General features: G+C 33.2%; 1 protein-coding gene across 1 annotated transcript; it reads left to right on the forward strand.

Annotated features, from left to right (window-relative positions):
- Window positions 1–15567: 15567 nt before the first annotated feature.
- On the forward strand, window positions 15568–27466 carry LOC149945981 (zinc finger BED domain-containing protein 4-like). The gene is made up of 10 exons (XM_090170692.1): window positions 15568–15831; window positions 15924–16460; window positions 16516–16669; window positions 16727–16918; window positions 16985–17076; window positions 17139–17218; window positions 26530–26798; window positions 26861–27031; window positions 27129–27216; window positions 27289–27466. The coding sequence occupies exons 1-10, from the start codon at window positions 15568–15570 to the stop codon at window positions 27464–27466; spliced, it is 2025 nt and encodes a 674-aa protein (XP_090026818.1).

Raw genomic sequence — 27466 nt, forward strand, 5'->3', positions numbered from 1 at the left:
GACACTTTCAACAAGTTTTGTTGTATGCTGGACATTTCTTTGATTTATGATAGTTTCCACAACTCGTACATTTAATGTTATTGAATTGAGGTGCACTAGGGCCTTGAACATTCTTCGGAGTATTTGCTTTAGCCGCTTCATTACTGAGTTTCCGAACAGCATCCTGACCTAGCAGTATCGTCACCTTTAATCGTGTCATTCCAGGACAGATTTTCCCACTTGTTCACCCGACCATCGCCAAATTTCGTGTAAACTTGTATTTAGGGTTATTGTGGCCGTAAACGTCGATTCTGAAATTTTCAGTAAAATAAGTTGAGTGGTTGCTGAGATACAGTGTCATCACATTTTTGAAAATGATCTTGAACCTTACCATTATCCATTTTTTATCTCAGCTTCTACTTAACCGAAAAAGGGCTCATTTTAAAGGAATTGAAGAGCGCAATGTAACTAAGCACTTACGTTCATGCTATATATAAGAGAAAAGACAATAAATTAAGTTTTAAATAGTTGACCTTTGACCCTGAAAATAGCAAATTTTTATTATTATTATTTTCTGCATTCCCTATACGCGCTTTAGTTGCAGTCAAAAAACTGCGAGAGTAATATTTTTTTGTTTTCGAGAAAAAAATTATTTATGAAAAAAACTTAGATTTCGAACATTTCCGACAGAAATGACACCTTGAGGGTATCATGAACTTATGATACCTCGGCGTGCCTTTAATTGTCTTTGTTCGAGAAAATCGTTCTTTCGAGAAATCTGATGTATCTTTGACTTGGCCATCAGAAACATATATGATTCAATGTTATTGAAAGAATTTTCGCAGAAGTTGAACATATCTTGTGGCGTTAAAATCTGGCCGGAAATAGGTCTTTGGCTTCAAAGACCTATTTCCGGCCAGATTTTAACGACGAAATGAAAGTTTTTCCATATCTACTACTAGTGTAGAAATCGGGTAAAAGGTAATTTGACTTTAAAAACTTGAACTAATGTTTCAAGGTCATCATATTTTACAAATTACGAACTCCCTCACTCAGTTTAGAGTTTCACGACCATATTGATCCATTAGATTTGGTAGTTTACGATTTATAAGCCCTTAAATGTCGTGTCTTGATTAGAATACCACACACGACCTTATGGTTTTTGGTCTAACATTTCTCGACTTCCCATTGGTCAAATTAGATCAGGTCAAAGTTGATTAGACTTAGAATTAAACGTAGAACACATTTCTAATTGGAACAATTTTTCTAATCCTAATGGTTCTCGAGATAAAATTTGAATGACCTTGAAGACCCGGTTCAAGGTCATTAAATTTTTTATTGACATTTGTCCCCCTGAACCCTCTATGTAACCTGCAAATTAAAATTCTTACTTAAAACACATGTTGATTAATTGGCTCTGTATCGTTTTTTTTAGTTAACACCCTGTATATATTTTTTTAAGGAGGGGTATACAAAATAATTTTTTCTCGAAAACAAAAAATATTACCCTCGCAGTTTTTTACTGCAACTAAAGCGCGTGTAGGGAATGCAGAAAAAAATAAAATTAAAAATGAGCTATTATCCGGGTCAAAGGTCAACTATTTAAAACTTAATTTGTTGTCTTTTCTCTTATATATAGCATGAACTTAAGTGCTTAGTTACATTGCGCTCTTCAATTCCTTTAAAATGAGCCCTCTTTCGAATTTTTCGGTTAAGTAGAAGCTGAGATAAAAAATGGTTAATGGTAGGGTTCAAGATCATTTTCAAAAATGTGACGACACTGTATCTCAGCAACCTCTCAACTAATTTTACTGAAAATTTCAGAATCGACGTCCACCGTCAAAATAACCCTAAATACAAGTTTACACGAAATTTGGCGATGGTCGGGTGAACAAGTGGGAAAATCTGTACTGGAATGACCCAATCACCTTTAGCTGTTGACACGAAATTTCATACAATCGCTAATCTGGAGGAGCTTTATCTTTTAACTTTTCTTTGCTTATTCTCAAAAAAAAGACAAGTCGTAAGATGTGATGACTCCAGTGTACCAAGTTCACATGATTTTGCTCGGCGCTTCAACTCCGTGACATATTGATCAGTAGTTAGCGAACCTTGTTTATAAGAAAACAAACGATGCTTCTCAAAATTTGTATTCTTCTTTGGCATGCAAAACTCGTCAAACTTCTGTAAGACCACATCCAAGGAATAACGATGCTCTTCTTCTTCAAAAGTGAAAGTATCAAAAATGTCGGTGGCTTCTTCACCCACAACATGCAGAAAAATTGACGTTTGACACCCATCGTCCAGTTCATTGAAACCAGAAGCCTTAAAATATATCAAAAATCTGCTTTTCAATCGACGCCAATTTTCGGAGACATTGTTACCCCCTGTGGCGCCATATGGCGAGAAGTTTTTTTTGTGTCTTTTTTTTTATATATATTTCCTTAATTAAAATGCCCTCAATCGAGGATGAAAAATTATTAGTGTGAAGTGGTTTTTTTTGTATTAACCAATTAATCTTTTAATAAAAACTGAAACCCCGCATAACGGGAGAAAAATGAAACAAATCGATCTCTCCTAGTAATAATAAACGTAAATAACCATAAGTAAGCCAACAAGAAAATTCAAAAATAAAGTTAGTTACCATTAAACCCCTATAAATATATTTAAATGTTTATCAAATTTAAATAAAATAAACAAATTAAAACCCCTAGTTAAAATAAAACCTATAAAATTATAATCATAAATATTAAATTATGTCGTTTGTGAAATGTTAAATCTATGTTTTTCGTTATGTGTCCCCTGGACAAACGTTAATAGAATTAAGGCTGTTTTCATTATGTATGTATCCCATAGTGCTATATTTGGATAATTTCCCATAGTATCCATTAGGTTAATCAAAAATCCCCAATTGATTAAAAATCCTTTAATAAATTTAAATAACTCCTTCGATACTTGGTATGACATGAGTGGTATGGTTAGAAAGCCCCAGAAAAATCCCAGAAGATAAATATAATTTTAAATTTCTAAATATTAAAATTAAATTAGAAAACCCTTAAAACTGAAAAGCTTATTTAAAACCAGAATTTAGAGAAATCTATTCTATTCATTGTCCCACCTTCATGTTATTTTCACCAAGATAGACAATTCGGCGCCCAGAAAAGTAATAAGAAACCCTGAAGGCACCATGAAGCGACAGTTCCAAACAGAAAAGAGCGTCCGAATTCCCCCCCCCCTTCTCATGCAAACTATATAGCGGCCGACCTCACCCCTGCCTTACAGTGCGAAAGGTCATATTCGGCTCTGGAAAAATCCCCGAAATTTGGTTGCCAAGGACGAAAAATAAACAGTCATCCAAAAGGGGTAGAAACAGAGACCCCTCCAGTATAATAACCACGCCTTCCAAACCCCGAGAAGACGTGACCACCATAAAAATACACTACCAAGCCTACACTTCCGACACCCGATTTTTCCACCCCCCCCCCCCTAAACGGAAGAAGAACAAAACCAGAGAACGCCAAGGAAAAAGTAAGATTCTAACAGGAAGAGTTCCGAAACATAAGCGGAACTAGAAGAGATCCCCAAATTTTGATCTCTCCCAGATAAAAAGTATTAATCTTAAATTTAAGCGCCTAACGCCAGTTATTTCTTTTTTTTTATTAATCTCCCCCAGTTTAAGTATATAACCATTATCATGGCAACCAAGTATCCCGAGGATACACCAGATTTGTGTAAGAAATCCCCTTTTTAATTTAACTTTTTCGCTTATATTGTGTATTATTATTATTTTTTCTGTCAATAAAAGCATTTCAATCGAGAATTTCATTGAGTATCCTAATCACTGTCCGCTATTATCTTCTTTCTTTTACTTATTGCCATCAACGCACCGCTACGTATCGTAAATAATAATCGATATAGGCGCGGGGCGGAAGGGGTAATAACATTCCCTTCTAAACTTAAGGGTAAAGGGTGTTTGAAACCGTCCATTAGCTTTGAGCAATCTCCTATGCTTTGAGAATCGTCAGACTCGTCGTTGTTTGATTCCTCTTCTTTGGTGCTACCTCCGGCCCTTTTTACGGAAGTGGGTGACATTTAAAACCAAGGCTTCAGACAAAGATCTCCCTTTCAAAGTTAGGTTCTTAAAGACTGACACCATGTTAGTTTAGTTGTATTTAAACTACACTCTTTTAGTGGGTTCTAACTCTAACAATGAATTCCAACTTTAATAACATATCAAAACTATTTATTTGTAATATAAAAATAATTGAAGTACAGATATCATATTATCACGTCTTATTTTAATGCCTTATCATTCCAAGCGTGTCGTCTGTTAACTTTGCCAGATTATGAAAATAATTAAATATTAACATGGGCTGATAATAAGCATCTACTAACACTTCGTACTTGAGTCACAATCGTCCTTTATTAATTTCTTTTGGGCGGGAATTAACTGGGTACCCTCTCACTACCTTTACCCCCATACCCTCGCGGGTGGACTCGGAAACGCTTACATTGAGTTCAAACTCTCGCTCTATATTTATCATCCAGCGATCGTGATGATCTCGCGATCGTATTTACCAAGTCGATCTTCGACTCCTTTATGCCCCAACATTTATCGCCGGCCGAGATTCTAAGTGACCAAACTAGCCAAAAGTTTAAAATACCTTTCTATTCGATGGCTCTCTATTATTGGTTTGCCATGTCTCTCAAGGTGCGTTTATAAGCTAGCAGAAAGCTCGGGCTGAAAGTAGAAGCTGGCAATTTTTGGACGGCGTCGGCTTGACGAATATTTACTCTGGGAGAGTCTTCTCTTTTTATTTTGTTCCCTAAATTTAAGCAAGTGGAAAATTAAATCTAGGGGGAGATGCGCCGCTTTTAAATTGTTTATTTTTACCGCTTATATTTATAACGATGAATGAAATAATTTCTCAAAACAATTTCCGTTCCAAATTACCTTTGCTTATTTTTTCCGAGATCTGAAATTTAGGATGGTTCCCAACCGACTTCAATACTCCGTTCACTCTCAACAAGTATCTCTTTTTTCTGACATTCAAACAAATTTTCAAAATATCGAGGGAGCCTAGCGGCCAGTTCCAACCAATGGAACCCCCTCGCAGAAAAGTTCGCTAGCCTGATCTCTTGGCATCACGGGTTTTTTCCAAGAAAACCCCGTGGCAGTGGAATCCGAGGGGGTAACCTCTTCGTGGAGTAGGTGTACACTTCTATTTGTATTATGAATAAATACTACAAATTACTTTGTAATACAGCTTAGTAGTGTAATACAGCGAATTACCTTGTAATACTGTGTAATATTGCGCGTAGTAAGTGTAGTACGTTGTCTATTAAGATGTAGTATTATATAGTACAGTGCATTATTGCGTAATATTTTAAACTCATGTATTACCAAATGATTTTGTGTAATACCTAAGTAATATTGGAAATATAGGGGAAAATGCTTTTCAATTTCGATTTAGGAAAGATAGAGGGAATATAGGAGGGAACGAGCGGAACTCTGAGGCAAGGGCGTATGTGAAATTCAAGGCGAAAGTGAAGAGGGGGGGTGGGGGCGACGACGTATACTCGCATAGCCCGAGCGGGAAAATCACCAATGGTCGAGCCGATGGTATGACGTTGTTTATGCCTCGGTTTACGCGTACAACAAGTTCCGACAACAACTGAGACAACAACCCATCATCCCCCTTTTAAGGAAAAATTAGAAATGGGAATGGGTTAGTTCCCGACGGTAGTTCACTCCGACAGTTCGCTCGCGTTAATTCCTCTGTTAGCGCTTTTTCCGAGACTTTTTCTCGTGGTTTTTCTCTCCCCGATTGGGAATTTCAGCGTATAGCTTGCTATTTCGATATTCGATTAAATGTTATTTTATATAACGCTAGTGGTAAAATTAGATCTTAAGAGGAGGAGGCTACTATTTTGGCTGTGCCATCTTGTTTTACAAGAACATTATTTATTTCTGGTATTATCGAGATTGTAATTATTTATATTAGGAAGAATGATTATGCCGCTATAATCGGTGGGCACGTTGAACGCCTTACCTCCCGTCGCGTGGGGTGGGGGGCAAAGCAAACGTCACCAGCGTTTGATTCCATCGCGTCGAGCACGGCCAACTTTGATCTCTCGCACTATAGCAGCGAACCCATTCGTAGAAATTCCGTGAGCAAAAAATTTCCCCCTATAAACTGTACTATAACCTGTAGGAGTTCAGCGACACACTCGTTTTTATATTGGCTTCAATGCAAAAACTATTCTAAAAATAATATTCCGCTAGGGGCGCTCAAACCATACATATATCTTTCGCTCATAGGTTAACATAGAAATCAGGCGGGCCCTCAGCTAGTGGTGTGTTTCGAGGCACCCTTTTCCCCATATTCGAACCACCGCAGTAAGGCCGCCTCCCCCTTCTCCCCATGCAAGAATCACCGTGGCACCCTTTACCCCCTAGTCGAACCTCCGCAGTAAGGCCCCCGACCCTTTTCTCCACGCGATAATTTCCGTGGTACCCTTTACCCCATAGTCGAACCGCCCCCCCCCCCCCCACAGTAAGGCCTCCTTCCCCTTTTTCCCAGGGGATAATTTCCATGGTACTCTTTTCCCTATAGTGATAATTACCGTAGTACCCCCTCCCCCTTTTCCCATGTGATAACTACAGTGGTATCCCCTCCACCCTTTAAGTTAAAATTTTAGCTATATTATTTTAAATAACTCAATATTTGTCACTTGGTTTAGAATAACTATTAAAAAAATAGTAATAAAATTGTTCTCACTCAAAGCCTTAGGAACTTGGCCAATTCTTTGGCCTTAGTACGCTTAGCAGTATAAAACCTCCAAACAATAATCAAAATCCAAGATTTGTTAAAATTTTAGTAATACACTTCTTGTGTACTTATGAGATCTAAGAAATTTTGATGCAGTAACACTAAATATTTGTCAATTGTTTTAAAGTATGCAATAAAAAAAATAATAAATTGTTGTATTAGGAACTTGGCCAATTCTTTGGTTTTTTTATTATTACACTTCTAGGCAGTGATTGGCGCGCTCCTATCTTTGATAGTTTTGCGGAGAGGAATAGATAGCTCAATCAAATAATTAAAAAAAATTAAAGATATTTAATACGATTTTCCGCCCTAGCTAATTGACCGTGTCAGGAAAATGATAGAACTTTTTTACATTACTCGATTCGAAACAGATACCTTTCTTGCGGAGCAGGGTGAAAGAAAGAATGGAAAAGAACTAGTGTCCCCATCTTTTGTATTTTAAAGTTTCCAAAAGATATTTCCCTTCTCTCATTACCCGTTTTTAAATTTTGAGAGGAAAGAGTTTAGCGCCATCTAGATTTAGAGAGTTTAGTATATGAGTGGTTTCGTATTCTATTGGATAGTCCAGAGCGGCCAGGAGCGCTTTCGTGGTTTCTTTTTGAAATTATTGAAAGGATTCAAGAATCAAGAGAGAATCTGAGAGCGAGAGCCGAGAGATGAATTTTCCTCTCGGAACGAAAGTCGATTTCTCCCCGTTATCCCCCCTTCAACTTCCAAAGGACAGCCGTGAACACGTGATTGCTAGGTGCTACGTGTGGATGATGACGATAATTGACAACTGGAAACCCCTTTTATGAAAAATGTACCTCTCCCTGTTTGCCCAGCGGGGGGCATGGTGTTGCGTGCAGCAGCCTTGTAACAACGGTATCACGCGCCTCTTTTTATGATTGTTTAAAACGGCGGGAAAACAATTTTTAGCAAAATTTTATATGTATTATATTTATATATTGACGTTTGAATATACATATAACTCTATTGACCGATTGTGTGTTCGTGAAGAGTCATTATTCATCGTCAGACTAAATACTTTTAGTCTCGAAACTGTTATATTTTTAAATTTATTGTTTTTCATCTTTGCCTCATTGACCTATCTCTTGGTGGTATTTGCCCGGGAAAAAGGAAGGGAGGTAAACAAAGGGAGGGACCCGTACATTAACTTCGCTACACCTCAGCTCTGTTGTATTTTGAGTTAAGAAATTTCTAGGGAACGTTTCCGATACATTCTCCTATTTTTTTCAAACCACGTATGGTCGCTTTGATCAGTGACTGACTCAGTGATCACTAAAGAAGGCTGGATGCCCAGGGCGGCAATGTTTCGTGACACCCCCATTTTAGTGGTCGGCGGGGCGACCTCCTCCCCCATTGTTGCCTAGCAACGGCCCGCTGCCCTACGAAAACTTTGTCTAACAGTGTACGATAAATAGCACCAACGTCTATGGGTTCTTGATAGCACCCATAGCTACAGTGGTGTGACCTTGTAAGGGTGGACCATTAACTGACTTTTAGTCATTTTGGGAGTGTGGTATAAACTATTGGGGGAGCGCGGTTTAGAACTTCATTGGTTTTAAACTATCATAATTCCCTATAAACTATTTCAAGGTTTTTTTACCTATTTCAGCTGCGACGCGTTTTTCTTTTCTTATTAAAGTTATTAAGTTTATATTAAAATTAAGTTTGGTTACTATGGATTTACGCAAGAAATGAGAAAACTTGATTATCCTTCACTGTTTTGTACGAAGGTGTGCGCAGAATTAAAAAACCAATAATCAGTGGCGACGCCAGAAGCATTTAGCGAGTAAGCGCTAGTTTAGAAAAGGGCCCTTGTTAGGGGAAGCTAGTCCATCAGTAGAATGTTTTTAAATCATTAATTTTAAGGGCCTCGTCACCTTCTGAAAAATTCGATCAAATTTTAGTTGGCTCATCTTACGCGGGAAAATATAGTAAAATTCAGATGATATAAAAGCCCTTTAACAAACATTATCTTAAAGGGAAAAGAACTTAGTTAATTCATCCTCAAATTGTAAGGGTCTTGTTCCATATAGAACGCGTTGAGGTTATATTCCCTTTAAAAATTTCCTTTTTAAGAATTTGGCACTTTGACCAGTGGCATAAATTGGGCCCTCCCGCGAAACTCGTTCCGGATCTATTTCTGATCATAGAAAACATTTTTCGAAAAATTCTGGGCCCTGTTATTTACGTGGTTGACTTTTACCAAATTTGGACCCCCTTGAAAAATTCAAGTCACTTTGATTACCCATTACCCAGGGACGTCATTTCAAGACTTTTCAGGAGGGGCCAGAGATTGATCTCCGGAAAACATGACCCGTAAAAATTAATATTTTGGATTTTTTATTCAATCTACAACGGCGCTGATATAATATTAATTAAAACATTGTTTGATCAATCTAACCCTGTCAGTGTGGTCCTAAATATAGGGCAGTTTATAAACTAAGTGGGTGTTTTCGCCCTTCAAATGCTTTCTTACGAAAGAGTCTTTGACGACTTTAAAAATTGATTCTGCGCGTGGAAATACCTCTACATGTTATGGTGTAAAAAGCATGCGTTAATATTTATTAAGGCTGTATGCCCAAGACATGTAGTCGAGCATGTAGTGGTAGTGTTGCTCGCAAAAACGCCATAGAAAACCGAAGATTTATGTAGTCGGCCTTTAAATAGATTAATCAAGTATTAATAAAATAACTTGAAATAATGTAATAATATAAGAGAATATATGAAACGACGCTAATACAGGCTTTAATAATGTTAAATTCAGTTATAAACTTTTCGGGGCCCCTAGTTCGCGGGGCGCTATTTACGCCACTGGTTAAATTAATAGTTATATTAATTTACATCGGTGGTCAGACTCAGAAATCATTAGTTTAAACAAACCCCCTGCGTGAGATTTACTAGCTTCTGAAATATCTTTCTTGATAGTGTACTAGACTAAAGTAGACGTAGTGGCAATTATGAGCAAATAGCAAAAGCAATGTAAAATAGGTTAACACTAAACCTAATTTCCCTAAAGTGACGAAAAAACGATACGAGAGTAACTTCTGTAAGCCCGCTGAGAAAATTTAAAACGTTGATCGACATTTTGTTCCTCAATCCTTCCAAGCACCTATATAAGTAAAATTCTTTGTGTGTGTGTGTTTTTTTTTCATGCACGCCGAAATTTGACCTGCTGCATTGTGGTGCCTGCCGTCAAGTTTTAAAGGTGTCTTGAGATTTCTAATCTTCTTAGGTTTTGACCACGGGACCTTTGACCGCAAGATCAAAGGTAAAAACGCCTGACCTCGCGCTATCGACTATCAAGAGAAGCGGGTATTCTCACAATCCGCCTTTCCAGAACTTTCGACGCTCCCCGGGTACGACCTTCGGACCGTGCCTGTCTCTCACTGTTTTACCTCGCTCTGTCGTTGTTTTTACGCTTAAATATAAGAAGCATGTATATGTAAAAAATAGATATCAAAATTAATTCGATGTAAATAAGCTACTATAACTAGACTGTCACTCGGTAATGTTGAAATTTCACGAAATCAAAAACGTAATTTTGAAATCGCTCAATATTGTTTTCAATATTTATCTAAAAAAATAATAGGTCAGAAGCTTCGTGTTCATTATACAACAGTATATTTGGCTAATTGGTTTAGATAAATAAATACCGGGTACCTAGTTACCATATTATTAAGCTAAAACGCGCGAAAAACGACGGTAATTTTAAAGTATTTCTTTAAAATTGGCTAAAATCAGCGGTGTTTCACACCTGGAGTAAAAAAACAGGAGGGGTGGAACTATAAAGATAAATAAAAATCGCGAGGTTGAGTCAGAAGTCAGAAATTCTGCACTCTGTCACCGTTGGGATTCGGCATGCGCTCAGCCCGTTTCTTTGCCTCCCCTTCAAACCGTTGAAACCGAAACCAAAACTTGTTACTTTGCGCTCGCGATTCCCAAGGTTAGTATTACCCCTTCGCTCCCGCGTATCGTTTATATTACGACGTTGCAGTGCGTTGATGATAATAAGTAAAAGAATGATGATAATATCGGACAGTGATTAGGATACTCAATGAAATTCTCGATTGAAATGCTTTTATTGATAGATAAAAATAATAAAACAGAAAAAATTCAAAATAACAGGTAAATCAAAAATGGGATTTCTTACATAAATCTGGCATATCCTCGGGATACCTGGCAGCCATGGTGGGGGTTATACACTTAAAATGGGGGCGGTAAAATAAAATAATATAGAAAGAAAAAACTGGCGTTAAGCGCCTAAATTTACTTATGAGATTTAATAAAATTTATCGTGGAGAGTAGTTCTAAATTACAACTGGCGTGGAGAAGGTAAATATCGTTTAAGATACAGTTCTGGGTTGTGGGTTCGGTTTTTATACTGGTTTTTAAAGGAGTATTGTTTGGGGCTCTCGACACGGGTATTTATCGCTATTGGGACAGGAAATTAACAAAACACTAACTTGGTATTGGAGGAATTATTGGGGAGTATTGATTTAACATGGTTTTAGGGGCTCTAGACTCCATCTTTTAACTTGTCGGGGATTAGCGTATATTCTTAAACGTAGTTTTCCATTTCAGGGAATAGTGAGGGGGGTTTTTTAAGTAGATTTTCAACGTTACGGTTTCGCTGTCAGGGGATGTTGTCTTCTTTTCGCTGGCTCTGTTTCTTGGTGTGTCGAATACCGGATTACTGCATAAGCGACTTGGACGACTTTATTTCTCGATAAAGAAGGGGACGGTACCCAGGAATGTCCTTTGCCAGTGGATGATACTTCGACGACAGTTGGGTTTTGAGGGGTGCCTTTAGTTGACTCGATCAGCTGATAGTTTTTCCATCACGGTTAAAACGTTCTTGGATTTAGGGATTCATTTGAAATTAAACGCGATGGGCATTTCGCCTCTTTTGGATTGACCGTGAAATTTGTGCATTACGCATCTTTTATTTGACTACGTTCTTGGGACATCGTGGCCTGAGCCCGGAATGAGTTGGGGATCTCTCCTAGTTCCGATTCTGTTCGAACTCTTCCTGTTAATTCTTCTGTTGTTTCCTTTGCGTTCTCTGGTTTTGTTGTTCTTCCGTCTAGGGGGGTGGGGAAAGTCGGGTGCCAGAAGTGTAGGCTTGGTAGTGGTTTTTACTTGCAGTTATGGTTTCTTGGGGGGTTGGAAGGCGGCGCTATTTTCTATTGGAGGGGTCTCTGTTTCTACCCCTTTGAATGACTTTCTATTTTTCGTCCTTGGCAACTAAGTTTGAGGGATTTTTCCAGAGCTGAGTCTGACCTTTCACACTGTAAGGCAGCCCAGGTAGCAAAATGTGGTTAAAAAACCGTTTTAAAACCGTTGATAAATAGTAGGAAATCAAACGTTATAATAACGTAGATCATGTCCGGTGATTTATACTATAAAAATACCGTTAGAAATACGTTTAGTTAACGTTAGTATTTTTCTAATAGTAACGTTACTTGTGCAACGTAAATAAAACGTTATACAAAAAACCGTTTATTAAACGTTCAATAAACTACCATAAAACGTTTTTCTAACGTTAGTGCTCTAATTGAAACCAACTGTAAATCAACGTATTTTAGGAGTTAAAATAACGTCGTTCTTATACTAGAATGTATGCCTTTTACATACTAATTAAAGCAGGCGTGATCTCCGAAATAGCTCAATTTTTATTTAATGTATCTCTCACATAAAAATTTATTGATAGCCATAAAAATATAAACAGACACTGGAAAAAATTTAAGTTAAGAAAAGAAAAGAAAGAACTGTACTTTTTATATAACTTTTGGGTTACAATGCAATATGAACTATTAAACATATCAGTTAATTAGATAAACACAAATCACTTTTTTGGAAAATAAAAAATTGGATCTACTTAAAACTTGAATATACGTTATTTAAAAATATTTAATCGTATTTCCAATAATCGAGAATATTTGAAACTAAACATTTAATTAACGAATTCGATGTATACAGAAAATATAATATCTCACTTGTTTCTAAAATATCACAAATCGCTTTTTCAGGAAAATATACACACTATTTATTGCAATACTTAATCTAAAATCTCCATCAGTTTGGTCAAACATCTTAAAAAAGTTTAATCTTACTTGTCGTTACTTCCTAAATATTTAAATCTTATTCAAATTAATAAAAAATACTTGGAGATAATCTTAAATCCCAATTTTGAAAAGCATAAACATGGTATTACAAAATCTATTTCATTATTGAAGGTACACAAATCACCTTAACTCAATGACAACAGAAAAAAACAATTCAAAATATAACAATAATGGCATTCCTCAAAATTATTTAGTACTAACTAAGCAATATAAATTTCTCTATCAATATAAACAAACTGCAGAATTGCAGATGAAGATTGATTTTTATTTATCTCAGCTGACTATTGCAAAACTTTTTTATTATGAATTTGTGATGGCCTATAGTATTTAAGATTAGCAGTAAAAATAGCCCTAATGAAAATAATCCCATATTTTAGGGTTAAGAAAAATGTAGAATGTTTCCAAATTTCAACTCTCAACATTGAAATAAAAAGCATTATTTAGAATTTTTTTACCTAAAATAACTGAATGCAAACATGGTGAACTAATGTAGAGACATCAATTTGAGAATGGAATTATATTTTCTCCCAGAATTTAAAATTTTCACATTAAATACACTGGTATTTTGCTCACCCGCTGTATCGCATACCAAGAATCATGTAATCAGAGCTAAATATTTGAATTTTTTGTCACAACTGTCTATTGCTAAACTTTTTAATTAATAATATGAATTTTTGATGGCCTATATGTTTCAAGATTAGCAGTAAATATAGCCCTGGTAATAATAATTCATTTTTAAGATTTAGAAAAATGTAGTTTTTCTCAATTTCAATACTCAACATTCAAATAAAAAGTATCATTTCTAAATTTTAAACTTATTGGTAACAAATTGAACCTAAGTTAATTTATTGCACACAATGTGAACCGATTTATAGCTTGAATAAATTCATAAAAACATAGTTTTTAAACAAAGTTTGTTAATGCAAATGAGACTTTGGAAAGTGATACAAAGGCTTAACTGCTGGGTCACGATAATCCATTATTAAATACCAAGCGATCATGTCAAATGACATTTAGTAAATATCTATTAATGTTTTATAAGCTTATCATTAACTTGATAATATATTTAATACTTACCATATTCATTCAAATTACAGCACTATCTATTGATTGTTTAAAACCGACCGTGCTAATGCCTATTGCCTAATGGTGCGATACTTTTACCACTGCCTATAGTACAAATGCGTAGGTACTGCTTTTACTTTCACTTTACCTGGACAGAGCCACAGCCGACTTCGATTGGTCGCATGTATAGGCATAAAGCCTTCGGGCTTGCCACCACACTCCTACGCGCATTACAATTGTAACATCTAGAATCCCGTTTCGGGGTACAAAAAGGGTTCAATCACTTTCTATACCCGAGAATAAAATTAATTATTATAACACATCACTTGAGCTATATGCTTGAGCTAGGGGATGAAATTAATTTTTTTCTACAGATGGATAAATTACGAATAGGCAACTTAATTCGGGTGAAAATATGGTAAATGACAAATTGTAAGACCAACAATAAGTTTTAGAGGTTTTGCTGTAGTATTAAGTTTAAATTTGAACCTTTATCCTTGAATTAGACTCTATAAGAACGTTTATATGGTTATTTATCCTTAATGAAAAAATAGTTTTAACAAAACCAAAAAGAAACGTTATATTTTCGTCTAAAAATAAACTTGGACGAAATTTATTAAAAACAACGTTATTTTAACGTTAAGAAGTTTATTGGAAAATTTGGTTCGAAACAGTTAAATTTATAAACTACAATTCAACGTTAGTAGAACGTTGAAAAAATAACTCATAACGATATTTCAACCAGATAACCAAAATTTAACCAAATTGCAACGTTGCTTTGCTACCTGGGAGGGGTTAGGTCGGCCGCTACATAGTTTGCGTGGAAAAAGGGGGGGAAATTCGGACGATCTTTCTTATTTGGTACTGTCGCCTCATGGTGCAATCTGACCTGGGTGGATTTTCTATTTTTCCGGGCGCCGGATTGTCTATCTGGGGGACAATGAATGGATTCGCGAAATATTTAGAATTTTAAAATTATGTCCATCTTTTGGGATTTTTCTGGGGCTTTTCAACCATACCACGCATGACACACCAAGTATCGTAGGGGTTAATTTAGTGTATTAAAGGATTTAATAATTGGGGATTTTTGATTAAACTTAATGTATACTATGGGAAATTATCGTATATAGGATTATGGGATACACAAATGAGAAACAATCTTAATTCTATTAACATTCATCAATGGGATACACAAAACAAAAAAGTTAAAAAAATAAACAAATATATAAACCAATAAACTTTTTTATCTCGCCATATGGCTCCACAGGGGTAACATTAGTCACATCGCTCGGCGCGTCGTAGTCTCGTAGGTCGACGGTTTTACATTCAGTTGGGCTGCTTGGGCATCAAGGATCCTTGTCGGACAGTGGGGAATCGGGTCTCCGAATTGAGTGGAAGAGCGTTAACGAGTTGATAGTAAGTTTTGAGTTTTCAATCTCCGTAGTTTCCTCTGTATTTCAGTCCTTCTGTTTTGAACCTCTTCTAAGTTCTTGTGATATGAATATATGATGGCATCAAAAAATTCAAGTTTCAAAACTTCTAATATATTTAACAAAATGATGGAACATAATTTAAAGAAACGAAATTCTGAATCAACACTGTCAACAGCAAATACCTTGATGTCCGCAGCAGACTCAATCATAGCCAATGCCACTGTAAGATCAGGAAATACTTTGCGTGACGTGATGAAGTTGGGTAACCGATCACGGTCAGCGAGATCATTACCAGACGTCCCGGAAGAAATACTTGAACCAGAAAACGCTTCTGCTATAAAGGAACTCGATAAAAACACTGTCAGTAACTTCAAGCGTCACATTGAGGTAAATATTGACTTTTAACACGAGTTTTTTACACGACTAATGTTTATTGCTTACCCATCAAATTTAAATATTTTATTTTATTCCTTTTTCAGACCCAACATCCTGAAGCCACCTGGATTGAAGTAAAGCGCAAAGCCGAAGACTCTGGACTTGTGTCAATTAAGAACTTCACATTCTGGAAAGTGACTAAACTTACTTCACATGACATGCTACAAAAGCGTTACCGAAGGGCTATTCTTGATTTAATTGCTCTCAACAATTTGCCTCTTAGTGTTACCGAGAGTATGGGGTTCAAAATGTTGATTAATCTTTTAAATCCCGCTATCAATACCCTATCAAGAACTTGTATCAGTCGTGATTTGGAACGTGTAATCAATCAAAGAATTTTTCCAAATTTGAAGAAAGGTTTTGTTGGTATTGAGAATGGTGGAATCCACCTAACATTAGACATATGGAGTTCAAGGACCAGGGAGGGGATTTCGGGCATCCGAGCTCACTTCATAACTACAGGCTGGACACTTATTAAGAAGGCGATTGGTTTCACTATCTTCAACGAGAAACACAGTGGTGACAACATTAGGACAAAAGTGGAGGGTATTTTGGAAGCAGTAGGATTGAATCAATCTAGGGTGAGTTTCATTCCATTTTGCACTGCATTTGTTTTATTAATAAAAAAATTCTTAGATCGGAAAAATAGTAGCAGATAATGCTTCTAATATAACTAAAGCGTTTGAAGCCCAAAAACTGGATGATAATTTCATCACAGAATTGGAAGAAAACGGATTTTCAGACGAAGGAGATTTTGAAGACATTGAAGAGACTGACAACCTTGATGATTGTATGCTCTCTGCCTATAGTTTTGTTGTACGCCCTTTAAAATATTTTTTTTTTTAAGTTTTCGTTACTGATGATGACTCGGAGGTCCAACCGGATTTGTCAAGTCTCGAATGGGATCGAAAAAGATGGGCAGCGCACACGTTGCAGTTGGCAATCAATACTGCATTCAAATCGGACAAGCGAGCGAATGATCTCGTAGAGTATGATACTAAAATAATAACTTTATTCCGAAAGTCACCTAAATACACAGGTAATGATGCAAAGATTTAAGCAAGGTATGGAAATTGGATTGTCTATTTTTTCTAACTTATTTTAGCTAAGCTGGTTGCAAGAGCTAAATTAGATTTGAAGATGCCGGTCAAAACGAGGTGGAAGTCCATTCTCTTTGCTTTGGAAAGGTTTCAAAATGTATTGAACACAAGTTAAGCTTGAAGTGCTATATAAAACTTATTATTCAAATTATTTTCTAGGACGAAGTATTCTTTGCTGCTCAACAAGTAATAGTTGGAGCTTTGGCGGATAAAAAAATGTCAGTTCAAGTAGAGGGAAAGTAAGGGCGAGACATCGATCCCAGGTTCAGGTTTAGGTTCGGGATCGAGATCCGGGATTTAAGGGGTGAAATAGGGGTAAAATCGTCGAAAAGTCAATGTATTTATGGTATTCCTCGCGACGATTTGTTTTTTCGTATATCAACATATTGTGTCCAGGCCAACTTGTTCATTTATCTACGCTTATCTCGAAAGATACTTGAACGTATATCTTATGAAGTTTTATCGTACGGAATAAGTTGAAATGATGTAAAAATTGATAACCTAGGCGACGCGTGCGCAGATTACCCCGGGGGACGCGGTTAATTTGAATTTAAGAGTGTTTTGACGTCATGGAATATTCGTTGTTAATGTAGAATGGAAATATTTTTAAACTTCATTTTAATATCATTGTAGTACGCTTGACACTTGAACCAATCTCACGAGTATTTCTTAAAACGAATATCTCGATCGCGTTTTATCGTACGAAATAAGTGGAAATTATGTAAGTTGTATGATTGATAACCTAGGCAGGAAGATAGCGCGCGCGTGTGCGGATTAACTGGGAGGCGCGGATTGCCCGGGCGCGCGGTTAATTTGAATTTAAAACATGGATTCCCTCTCCGAAATAATTCATGTACCCAAAATTGGACCGCAAGTTTTTTTCTTTTAGGGGAATCTCTATGGGAGTTTAACATTACAATAAAGCTAATAGGTCCAGTTTGGGGTACTTTTGGTCCGAAATGGGGTACATAGGGCCGAAAATGGTGACTTTGGTCGTTTTAAGGGTACTTTTGTTCTATTTTGGTCCATTTTTGGGTACATCAGAAAAGCAGTTGGAAAAACGAAGAGCCTTATTTTTTTCCACCCATCTCCAAACTCCAAAAATTTATTGCTTTAATTTATTTATCGCTTCCGTAGGTATAAAATAAGATAAAAACCACTTACCTATATTTTAATTACGGTAAATTAAAAATACTTAATTAGTGTACTAAGTTACGTTTAAAAGAACCTTTTGTAACAATTCCAATATGTAAATATAGGTATAAGGATTGAAAAAATACTTAAAGTGGTTTTACTGATAAACTCTAAAGGAATTTAACTTTAAGGGTATCTTAGATTATTGTTTTTAATTTTATTCAAGTTGAAAACGTATTAAGAGTCCTTCAAAGTACTATAAAAGGATTTTATTTACGAACTTAATTCATATTTTCTTCAAACTTTCAATTCGCTTTTATTACTATTTAAATACGGTAAAATATAATTCTTATACACAAATATAGTCAGAAAGATACTATAAAACACTAAAATTAAAATTAAATTAAATTTGTGTGGATAAGATTTGTAAATATCATTTTGAAACTAACAACTTTCACGCTTTATTTAAGTCAAGCCAATAAAAACAATTACCTATATTTTAAATACGGTAAAATATAAATACATTTCCGATATGTAAATAGGTAGAATAACACTATGAAAAGTTCCTTTTTCTTCTTTTAATACGACAACACACAACTCTGATACGCAAATATATAAAGAAAATATAAAAAAAAATTTACTCTACGTTCGATACGTTAAAATACATTTCCGATACACAAATATAGATAAAGAAATACTATAAAATGTAAAAAGGTAGAAAAATACTACACATTAACCATTATGAATTTAAGCATAACATATATGTTCAAAGTTAACTTGTTTCCTCGTTATCTTTATCGCATGTGTTTTAAATAGCGTATGGAATAAGTTAAGAATGTACTGAAATGGTGTATGTTTAAACCTCGTAGAATTAAGAGTAAAACATATGTTCAGAGTCGGCTTGATTACTAAAGCGAATAACACAGAGACGTTTCCGGTGTAGTCACGTAGGAAGAAAAATACTACAACACTCTCTATACTCTACATTCAACACGTTAAAATATACTTCCGAAATGCCAATATAGGTAGTAAAATACTTCAAAATCTCTATACTTTACCTTCAATACGTTAAATTACATTCCAATATGTAAATATAGGAGGAAAAATACTACAAAAGCCTCTTTTCTTGGCGTTCAATATGTTAAAATAGATTTCTGAAATGCAAATGTAGGTAGTAAATACTACAAAATCTCTATACTCTACCTTCAATACGTTAAATTACATTCCAATATGTAAATATAGGTAGTAAATACTACAAAAGCCTCTTTTCTTGGCGTTCAATATGTTAAAATAGATTTCTGAAATGCAAATATAGGTAGTAAATACTACAAAAGCCTCTTTTCTTGGCGTTCAATATGTTAAAATAGATTTCTGAAATGCAAATATAGGTAGTAATTACTACAAAAGCCTCTTACTCTACGTTCAATACGTTAAATTAATGATATGCGTCCGATCGAATCGTTCATTTTTTCCTATTTAAATATACGCATTTAAATTAGAATTGCTTCTAGTGTTCGACAGTCGATTAATTTTTATCCACAAATTTTCCGATTTATTTAAAAAACGTTGGTAAAAAGAATATCATTTTAACTTATTTAATTGTGTTTTTTACCCAACCAAGCATTTATTTGAATAAAAGTGGTATTTATTTAAATAACCAATAGTTAAATAAAAATTGTTAAATGTTTAAATAATCGAAAGTGAACAAGCCTATTTTTTAAATATAACAAACAGACTTTCGAGTTGATAAGATTTGTAAATATCATTTGAAACTAATAATTTTCACGCTTTATTTAAGTCAAGCAATTACATTTTTAAAAATGAAAGAAGTTAAACAATATAAAAATTTGTAAATATTGTAAATATTTTTAGGTAATAAAGAAATTAAGAAATGTTTTAATTAAAATATCTTTCATTTTCTACTACATTTTTAAAAATGAAAGAAGTTTAACAATATAATTATTCTAATATAATTTCAAAATCAGGTATTATTTAAAGTACAAATGCATAATTTAGTGAAGAAATTCTTATTTAAATACTTTTATTTAATTAATTTGTGTATCTGAAATGTGTTTATTGAAAAATAAGTGGGTTTTACTATTTATCACGGTTTTATATATATATATATATATATATTGGAATTGTTACAAAAGGTTCTTTTAAACGTTACTTAGTACATTAATTTATTTTGGAAGTTCAAAACGTATTGAGAGCCCTTCAGAGTACTATAAAAGGATTTCATTTACAAACTAAATTAATATTTTCTTCAAACTTTCAATTCGTTATAATTTGAATTTAAATGAAAACATCATGGATTATAGGTGCGTAATCTACTATTAGACCGAACGGATTAAAAAATACTTAAAGTAAGTGGTTTTACTGATAAACTAAAGGAATTTAACTTTAAAGGGTATCTTAGATTATTGTTTTTAATATTATTCAAGTTCAAAACGTATAAAGAGTCCTTCAAAGTAATTTAAAAGAATTTTATTTACGAACTAAATCCATATTTTAGAAGTTAGTTTGTATGAAATACTTACTAATACCTGAAAAATGGACTTTAGAGTTGATAAGATTTGTAAATATCATTTGAAACTAATAATTTTCACGCTTTATTTAAGTCAAGCAATTACATTTTTAAAAATGAAAGAAGTTAAACAATATAAAAATTTGTAAATATTGTAAATATTTTTAGGTAATAAAGAAATTAAGAAATGTTTTAATTAAAATATCTTTCATTTTCCACTACATTTTTAAAAATGAAAGAAGTTTAACAATATAATTATTCTAATATAATTTCAAAATCAGGTATTATTTAAAGTACAAATGCATAATTTAGTGAAGCAATTCTTATTTAAATACTTTTATTTAATTAATTTGTGTATCTGAAATGTATTTATAAGTGGGTTTTACTATTTATCACGGTTTTATATATATATATATATATATATATATATATATTGGAATTGTTACAAAAGGTTCTTTTAAACGTAACTTAGTACATTAATTTATTTTGGAAGTTCAAAACGTATTAAGAGCCCTTCAGAGTACTATAAAAGGATTTCATTTACAAACTAAATTAATATTTTCTTCAAACTTTCAATTCGTTATAATTTGAATTTAAATGAAAACATCATGGATTATAGGTGCGTAATCTACTATTAGACCGAACGGATTAAAAAATACTTAAAGTGGTTTTACTGATAAACTCTAAAGGAATTTTGGAATTTTCTAGAATAGCAAAGTAAAACTAAAACGTAAACCAAGTTTAAAACGAAACTAATAACTGGGAGAAAGGTTGAAGTAAGTATTTTTTTTGATTTTTCGTTTTTTAATTTTTGAGTTCCCTATATTATTATAAACTAAATTAAATATAATTTTTGAAAATTTGTGATAAAAGATCTGCTCCTTCGTGTTTTACATATATTTAAAAACTCGAGATTTTAATGAATTGTTTTCAAAGCATGAAAAATATAGCAGATCCTTTGATTTTAATTGTAGTTAATAGTTACTTAAAAAAAAAGTCGCTAGCTGACTTGGAGCTGGTGTAGTTAAATTTTAAAAATGTGTATTTTAAATTTTGTTTGTAAAAGTTTTTTTTGAAAAAGTTTAGTATTATAGTTTAAATTTATTAAATAAAATAAAATAAAATATAAATTATACATTTGGTTTAGTATTTTACTATTGCAAGTAAAATTAATAGTAATTTCAATTACTTTTTTAGTTTTTTTTTGACAAATATGCAAACTATTTAGTTATTTCAAAAACAAATACGTCGAATTATTTGGTATTCGAAATACTATTGGTTAGTTTTTATATCTTTAATTTTATTTTTCAGAACAATTTCTCTTTGTCTAGCTTCTTCTAACTTTAATTTAGATGGCCTTAAAGCCAAGTATTTAACAAATTTTGTAACCAAGTAGATGGAGCTTTAAACAATTTTTCAGTCATGTAGTCAAGGAAATGTTCAAATATACGTGTATTTGGTCATTTTGATGGTCAAATAGCCCAGTATGGAACTGCGAGATGATAGTCAGACATTGAGACGCGGGTGGCGCCCGTGCCCCAGCGTCCGCGCCCTCGCCCTGATGGTGCCCCGAGCCTCCGTCGACGTCTGAAATGTGAAATGGGGCACTATCATCTCGCAGTTCCATACTGGGCTATTTGACCATCAAAATGACCAAATACACGTATATTTGAACATTTCCTTGACTACATGACTGAAAAATTGTTTAAAGCTCCATCTACTTGGTTACAAAATTGAAATTACTATTAATTTTACTTGCAATAGTAAAATACTAAACCAAATGTATAATTTATATTTTATTTTATTTTATTTAATAAATTTAAACTATAATACTAAACTTTTTCAAAAAAAACTTTTACAAACAAAATTTAAAATACACATTTTTAAAATTTAACTACACCAGCTCCAAGTCAGCTAGCGACTTTTTTTTTAAGTAACTATTAACTACAATTAAAATCAAAGGATCTGCTATATTTTTCATGCTTTGAAAACAATTCATTAAAATCTCGAGTTTTTAAATATATGTAAAACACGAAGGAGCAGATCTTTTATCACAAATTTTCAAAAATTATATTTAATTTAGTTTATAATAATATAGGGAACTCAAAAATTAAAAAACGAAAAATCAAAAAAATTACTTACTTCAACCTTTCTCCCAGTTATTAGTTTCGTTTTAAACTTGGTTTACGTTTTAGTTTTACTTTGCTATTCTAGAAAATTCCTTTACAGTTTATCAGTAAAACCACTTACTTTAAGTATTTTTTAATCCGTTCGGTCTATTAGTAGATTACGCACCTATAATCCATGATGTTTTCATTTAAATTCAAATTATAACGAATTGAAAGTTTGAAGAAAATATTAATTTAGTTTGTAAATGAAATCCTTTTATAGTACTCTGAAGGGCTCTTAATACGTTTTTAACTTCCAAAATAAATTAATGTACTAAGTAACGTTTAAAAGAACCTTTTGTAACAATTCCAATATATATATATATATATATATATATATATATATATATATATATATATATATATATATATATATATATATATATATAAAACCGTGATAAATAGTAAAACCCACTTATTTTTCAATAAATACATTTCAGATACACAAATTAATTAAATAAAAGTGTTTAAATAAGAATTGCTTCTCTAAATTATGCATTTGTACTTTAAATAATACCTGATTTTGAAATTATATTAGAATAATTATATTGTTAAACTTCTTTCATTTTTAAAAATGTAGTAGAAAATGAAAGATATTTTAATTAAAACATTTCTTAATTTCTTTATTACCTAAAAATATTTACAATATTTACAAATTTTTATATTGTTTAACTTCTTTCATTTTTAAAAATGTAATTGCTTGACTTAAATAAAGCGTGAAAATTATTAGTTTCAAATGATATTTACAAATCTTATCAACTCGAAAGTCTGTTTGTTATATTTAAAAAATAGGCTTGTTCACTTTCGATTATTTAAACATTTAACAATTTTTATTTAACTATTGGTTATTTAAATAAATACCACTTTTATTCAAATAAATGCTTGGTTGGGTAAAAAACACAATTAAATAAGTTAAAATGATATTCTTTTTACCAACGTTTTTTAAATAAATCGGAAAATTTGTGGATAAAAATTAATCGACTGTCGAACACTAGAAGCAATTCTAATTTAAATGCGTATATTTAAATAGGAAAAAATGAACGATTCGATCGGACGCATATCATTAATTTAACGTATTGAACGTAGAGTAAGAGGCTTTTGTAGTAATTACTACCTATATTTGCATTTCAGAAATCTATTTTAACATATTGAACGCCAAGAAAAGAGGCTTTTGTAGTATTTACTACCTATATTTGCATTTCAGAAATCTATTTTAACATATTGAACGCCAAGAAAAGAGGCTTTTGTAGTATTTACTACCTATATTTACATATTGGAATGTAATTTAACGTATTGAAGGTAGAGTATAGAGATTTCGTAGTATTTACTACCTACATTTGCATATCAGAAATCTATTTTAACATATTGAACGCCAAGAAAAGAGGCTTTTGTAGTATTTTTCCTCCTATATTTACATATTGGAATGTAATTTAACGTATTGAAGGTAAAGTATAGAGATTTTGTAGTATTTTACTACCTATATTGGCATTTCGGAAGTATATTTTAACGTGTTGAATGTAGAGTATAGAGAGTGTTGTAGTATTTTTCTTCCTACGTGACTACACCGGAAACGTCTCTGTGTTATTCGCTTTAGTAATCAAGCCTACTCTGAACATATGTTTTACTCTTTATTCTACGAGGTTTAAACATACACCATTTCAGTACATTCTTAACTTATTCCATACGCTATTTAAAACACATGCGATAAAGATAACGAGGAAACAAGTTAACTTTGAACATATATGTTATGCTCTATACGTGAAGGATGTTGTAAGCTTAAATTCATAATGGTTAATGTGTAGTATTTTTCTACCTTTTTACATTTTATAGTATTTCTTTATCTATATTTGTGTATCGGAAATGTATTTTAACGTATCGAACGTAGAGTAAATTTTTCTTTATATATTTGCGTATCAGAGTTGTGTGTTGTCGTATTAAAAGAAGAAAAAGGAACTTTTCATAGTATTATTCTACCTATTTACATATCGGAAATGTATTTATATTTTACCGTATTTAAAATATAGGTAATTGTTTTTATTGGCTTGACTTAAATAAAGCGTGAAAGTTGTTAGTTTCAAAATGATATTTACAAATCTTATCCACACAAATTTAATTTAATTTTAATTTTAGTGTTTTATAGTATCTTTCTGACTATATTTGTGTATAAGAATTATATTTTACCGTATTTAAATAGTAATAAAAGCGAATTGAAAGTTTGAAGAAAATATGAATTAAGTTCGTAAATAAAATCCTTTTATAGTACTTTGAAGGACTCTTAATACGTTTTCAACTTGAATAAAATTAAAAACAATAATCTAAGATACCCTTTAAAGTTAAATTCCTTTAGAGTTTATCAGTAAAACCACTTTAAGTATTTTTTCAATCCTTATACCTATATTTACATATTGGAATTGTTACAAAAGGTTCTTTTAAACGTAACTTAGTACACTAATTAAGTATTTTTAATTTACCGTAATTAAAATATAGGTAAGTGGTTTTTATCTTATTTTATACCTACGGAAGCGATAAATAAATTAAAGCAATAAATTTTTGGAGTTTGGAGATGGGTGGAAAAAATAAGGCTCTTCGTTTTTCCAACTGCTTTTCTGATGTACCCAAAAATGGACCAAAATAGAACTAAAGTACCCTTAAAACGACCAAAGTCACCATTTTCGGCCCTATGTACCCCATTTCGGACCAAAAGTACCCCAAACTGGACCTATTAGCTTTATTGTAATGTTAAACTCCCATAGAGATTCCCCTAAAAGAAAAAAACTTGCGGTCCAATTTTGGGTACATGAATTATTTCGGAGAGGGAATCCATGTTTTAAATTCAAATTAACCGCGCGCCCGGGCAATCCGCGCCTCCCAGTTAATCCGCGCCTCCCAGTTAATCCGCGCCTCCCAGTTAATCCGCGCACGCGCGCGCTATCTTCCTGCCTAGGTTATCAATCATACAACTTACATAATTTCCACTTATTTCGTACGATAAAACGCGATCGAGATATTCGTTTTAAGAAATACTCGTGAGATTGGTTCAAGTGTCAAGCGTACTACAATGATATTAAAATGAAGTTTAAAAATATTTCCATTCTACTTTAACAACGAATATTCCATGACGTCAAAACACTCTTAAATTCAAATTAACCGCGTCCCCCGGGGTAATCTGCGCACGCGTCGCCTAGGTTATAAATTTTTACATCATTTCAACTTATTCCGTACGATAAAACTTGATAAGATATACGTTCAAGTATCTTTCGAGATAAGCGTAGATAAATGAACAAGTTGGCCTGGACACAATTGTTGATATACGAAAAAACAAATCGTCGCGAGAAATACCCTAAATACATTGACTTTTCGACGATTTTACCCCCATTTCACCCCTTAAATCCCGGACCCCGATCCCGAACCTGACCCCGTCCCCGGGGTCGGAGCCTCGCCCTCACTTTCCTTCTACTAGTTCAGCCACCAAAAAACATAAACAAGTAAGCGAATAACTTTATACATAAAAGAGTTAAGTCATAAAAATTGTGATTAATAGTTTATTTACGGATTTTATTAACAGATAATAAAAGATTACCATACAAAAATAATTATTTATTTTTGGAAAATTTTCGATTATGGATAAAAAACAAACGGATTTATTATCCAAACGCCGAACTCTATTTATATATAAATTATACAATTGCTTGAATTATTAATAAAATTATTTTATCCATAGGGCTCAAGTAGAAGATTTAGTAAAAATCCTTAAACCATTACAAGTAGCTACTGACCATCTTCAAGCAGACGGAGTGACTTCGTCCTATTTAATTCCAATTATTGTTTTTGCTATTAACGAAGTCGACCAAGTTGTAACTCAATACTATCAAAATTTCACACAAGCCCTCCTAACCCAATCGAAATCGAGATTTGAAAAAGAACTCTCTGATGATTCGTTTATAATTGCAACGATTTTGCATCCACGACAGAAGGTAGCCATTTTTGAAAGTAAGGACATTCAAAATTGGAAATCCTTATCAGTCAAAAATTATGTTTTTCTTACTTTTTAGCAACCATGGCAAAATCTCTGAAAATAAAATCTAAGGACGAAGCAATTGAAATTATCAAAGATACCGTGGATTCATTCGAAGCTCTCAATTGTCGTCCTACAGCAGTGACTTCATCAAATCCTAACAACTTTTTAGAAGAAAGAAAATTAGTTGGAAAGAACAAGGAATCTTGTGAGTATATATTTAGAATTTCAATGATTTGTTTTTAACATTTAACTTAATTTTAGCTTTTCTCAACTTTATGGATGATTTATACCACCGGGAAAAGTGGTTCACCAGATCCACGAAATAGATAGATATTTAGCGGAAGCACCTTATCAAGGAGATAAAATCTTCCAATATTGGAAGGAAAAAGAGTAAGACTACCCAAAGTTTGTATGGAAATTATGTGCAATTCAATATTTAACTAAATCTTAGTTTAATTGTAGACTATCTGGATTAGCCAAGTTATACTTGTCATTTTCTGCAAGTTCGGGGGATGTTGAGAGACTGTTTAGCATTGCGGGTTACCTTAAAAGAGCAAGAAGAGCAAGATTGTCACCCAAGAAGATCCAAGAAATTATATTTTTCCGGGAATACCGCTATGGAGAATTGGGAAAGAAGTAA

Source organism: Leiobunum rupestre, chromosome 4 (genome assembly GCF_980474605.1).
Source record: "Leiobunum rupestre chromosome 4, qqLeiRupe1.1.hap1, whole genome shotgun sequence".
In the NCBI taxonomy this organism is placed as follows: Eukaryota; Metazoa; Arthropoda; class Arachnida; order Opiliones; family Sclerosomatidae; genus Leiobunum; species Leiobunum rupestre.

Bases quoted from the DNA above. Each gene is read 5' to 3' on its own strand.
- LOC149945981 (XM_090170692.1), top strand. From the start codon at position 15,568: ATGATGGAACATAATTTAAAGAAACGAAATTCTGAATCAACACTGTCA. The intron at 17,077-17,138 runs GTATTGAACACA...ATTATTTTCTAG, and splicing joins CTTTGGAAAGGTTTCAAAAT to GACGAAGTATTCTTTGCTGC. The intron at 26,799-26,860 runs GTAAGGACATTC...CTTACTTTTTAG, and splicing joins GAAGGTAGCCATTTTTGAAA to CAACCATGGCAAAATCTCTG.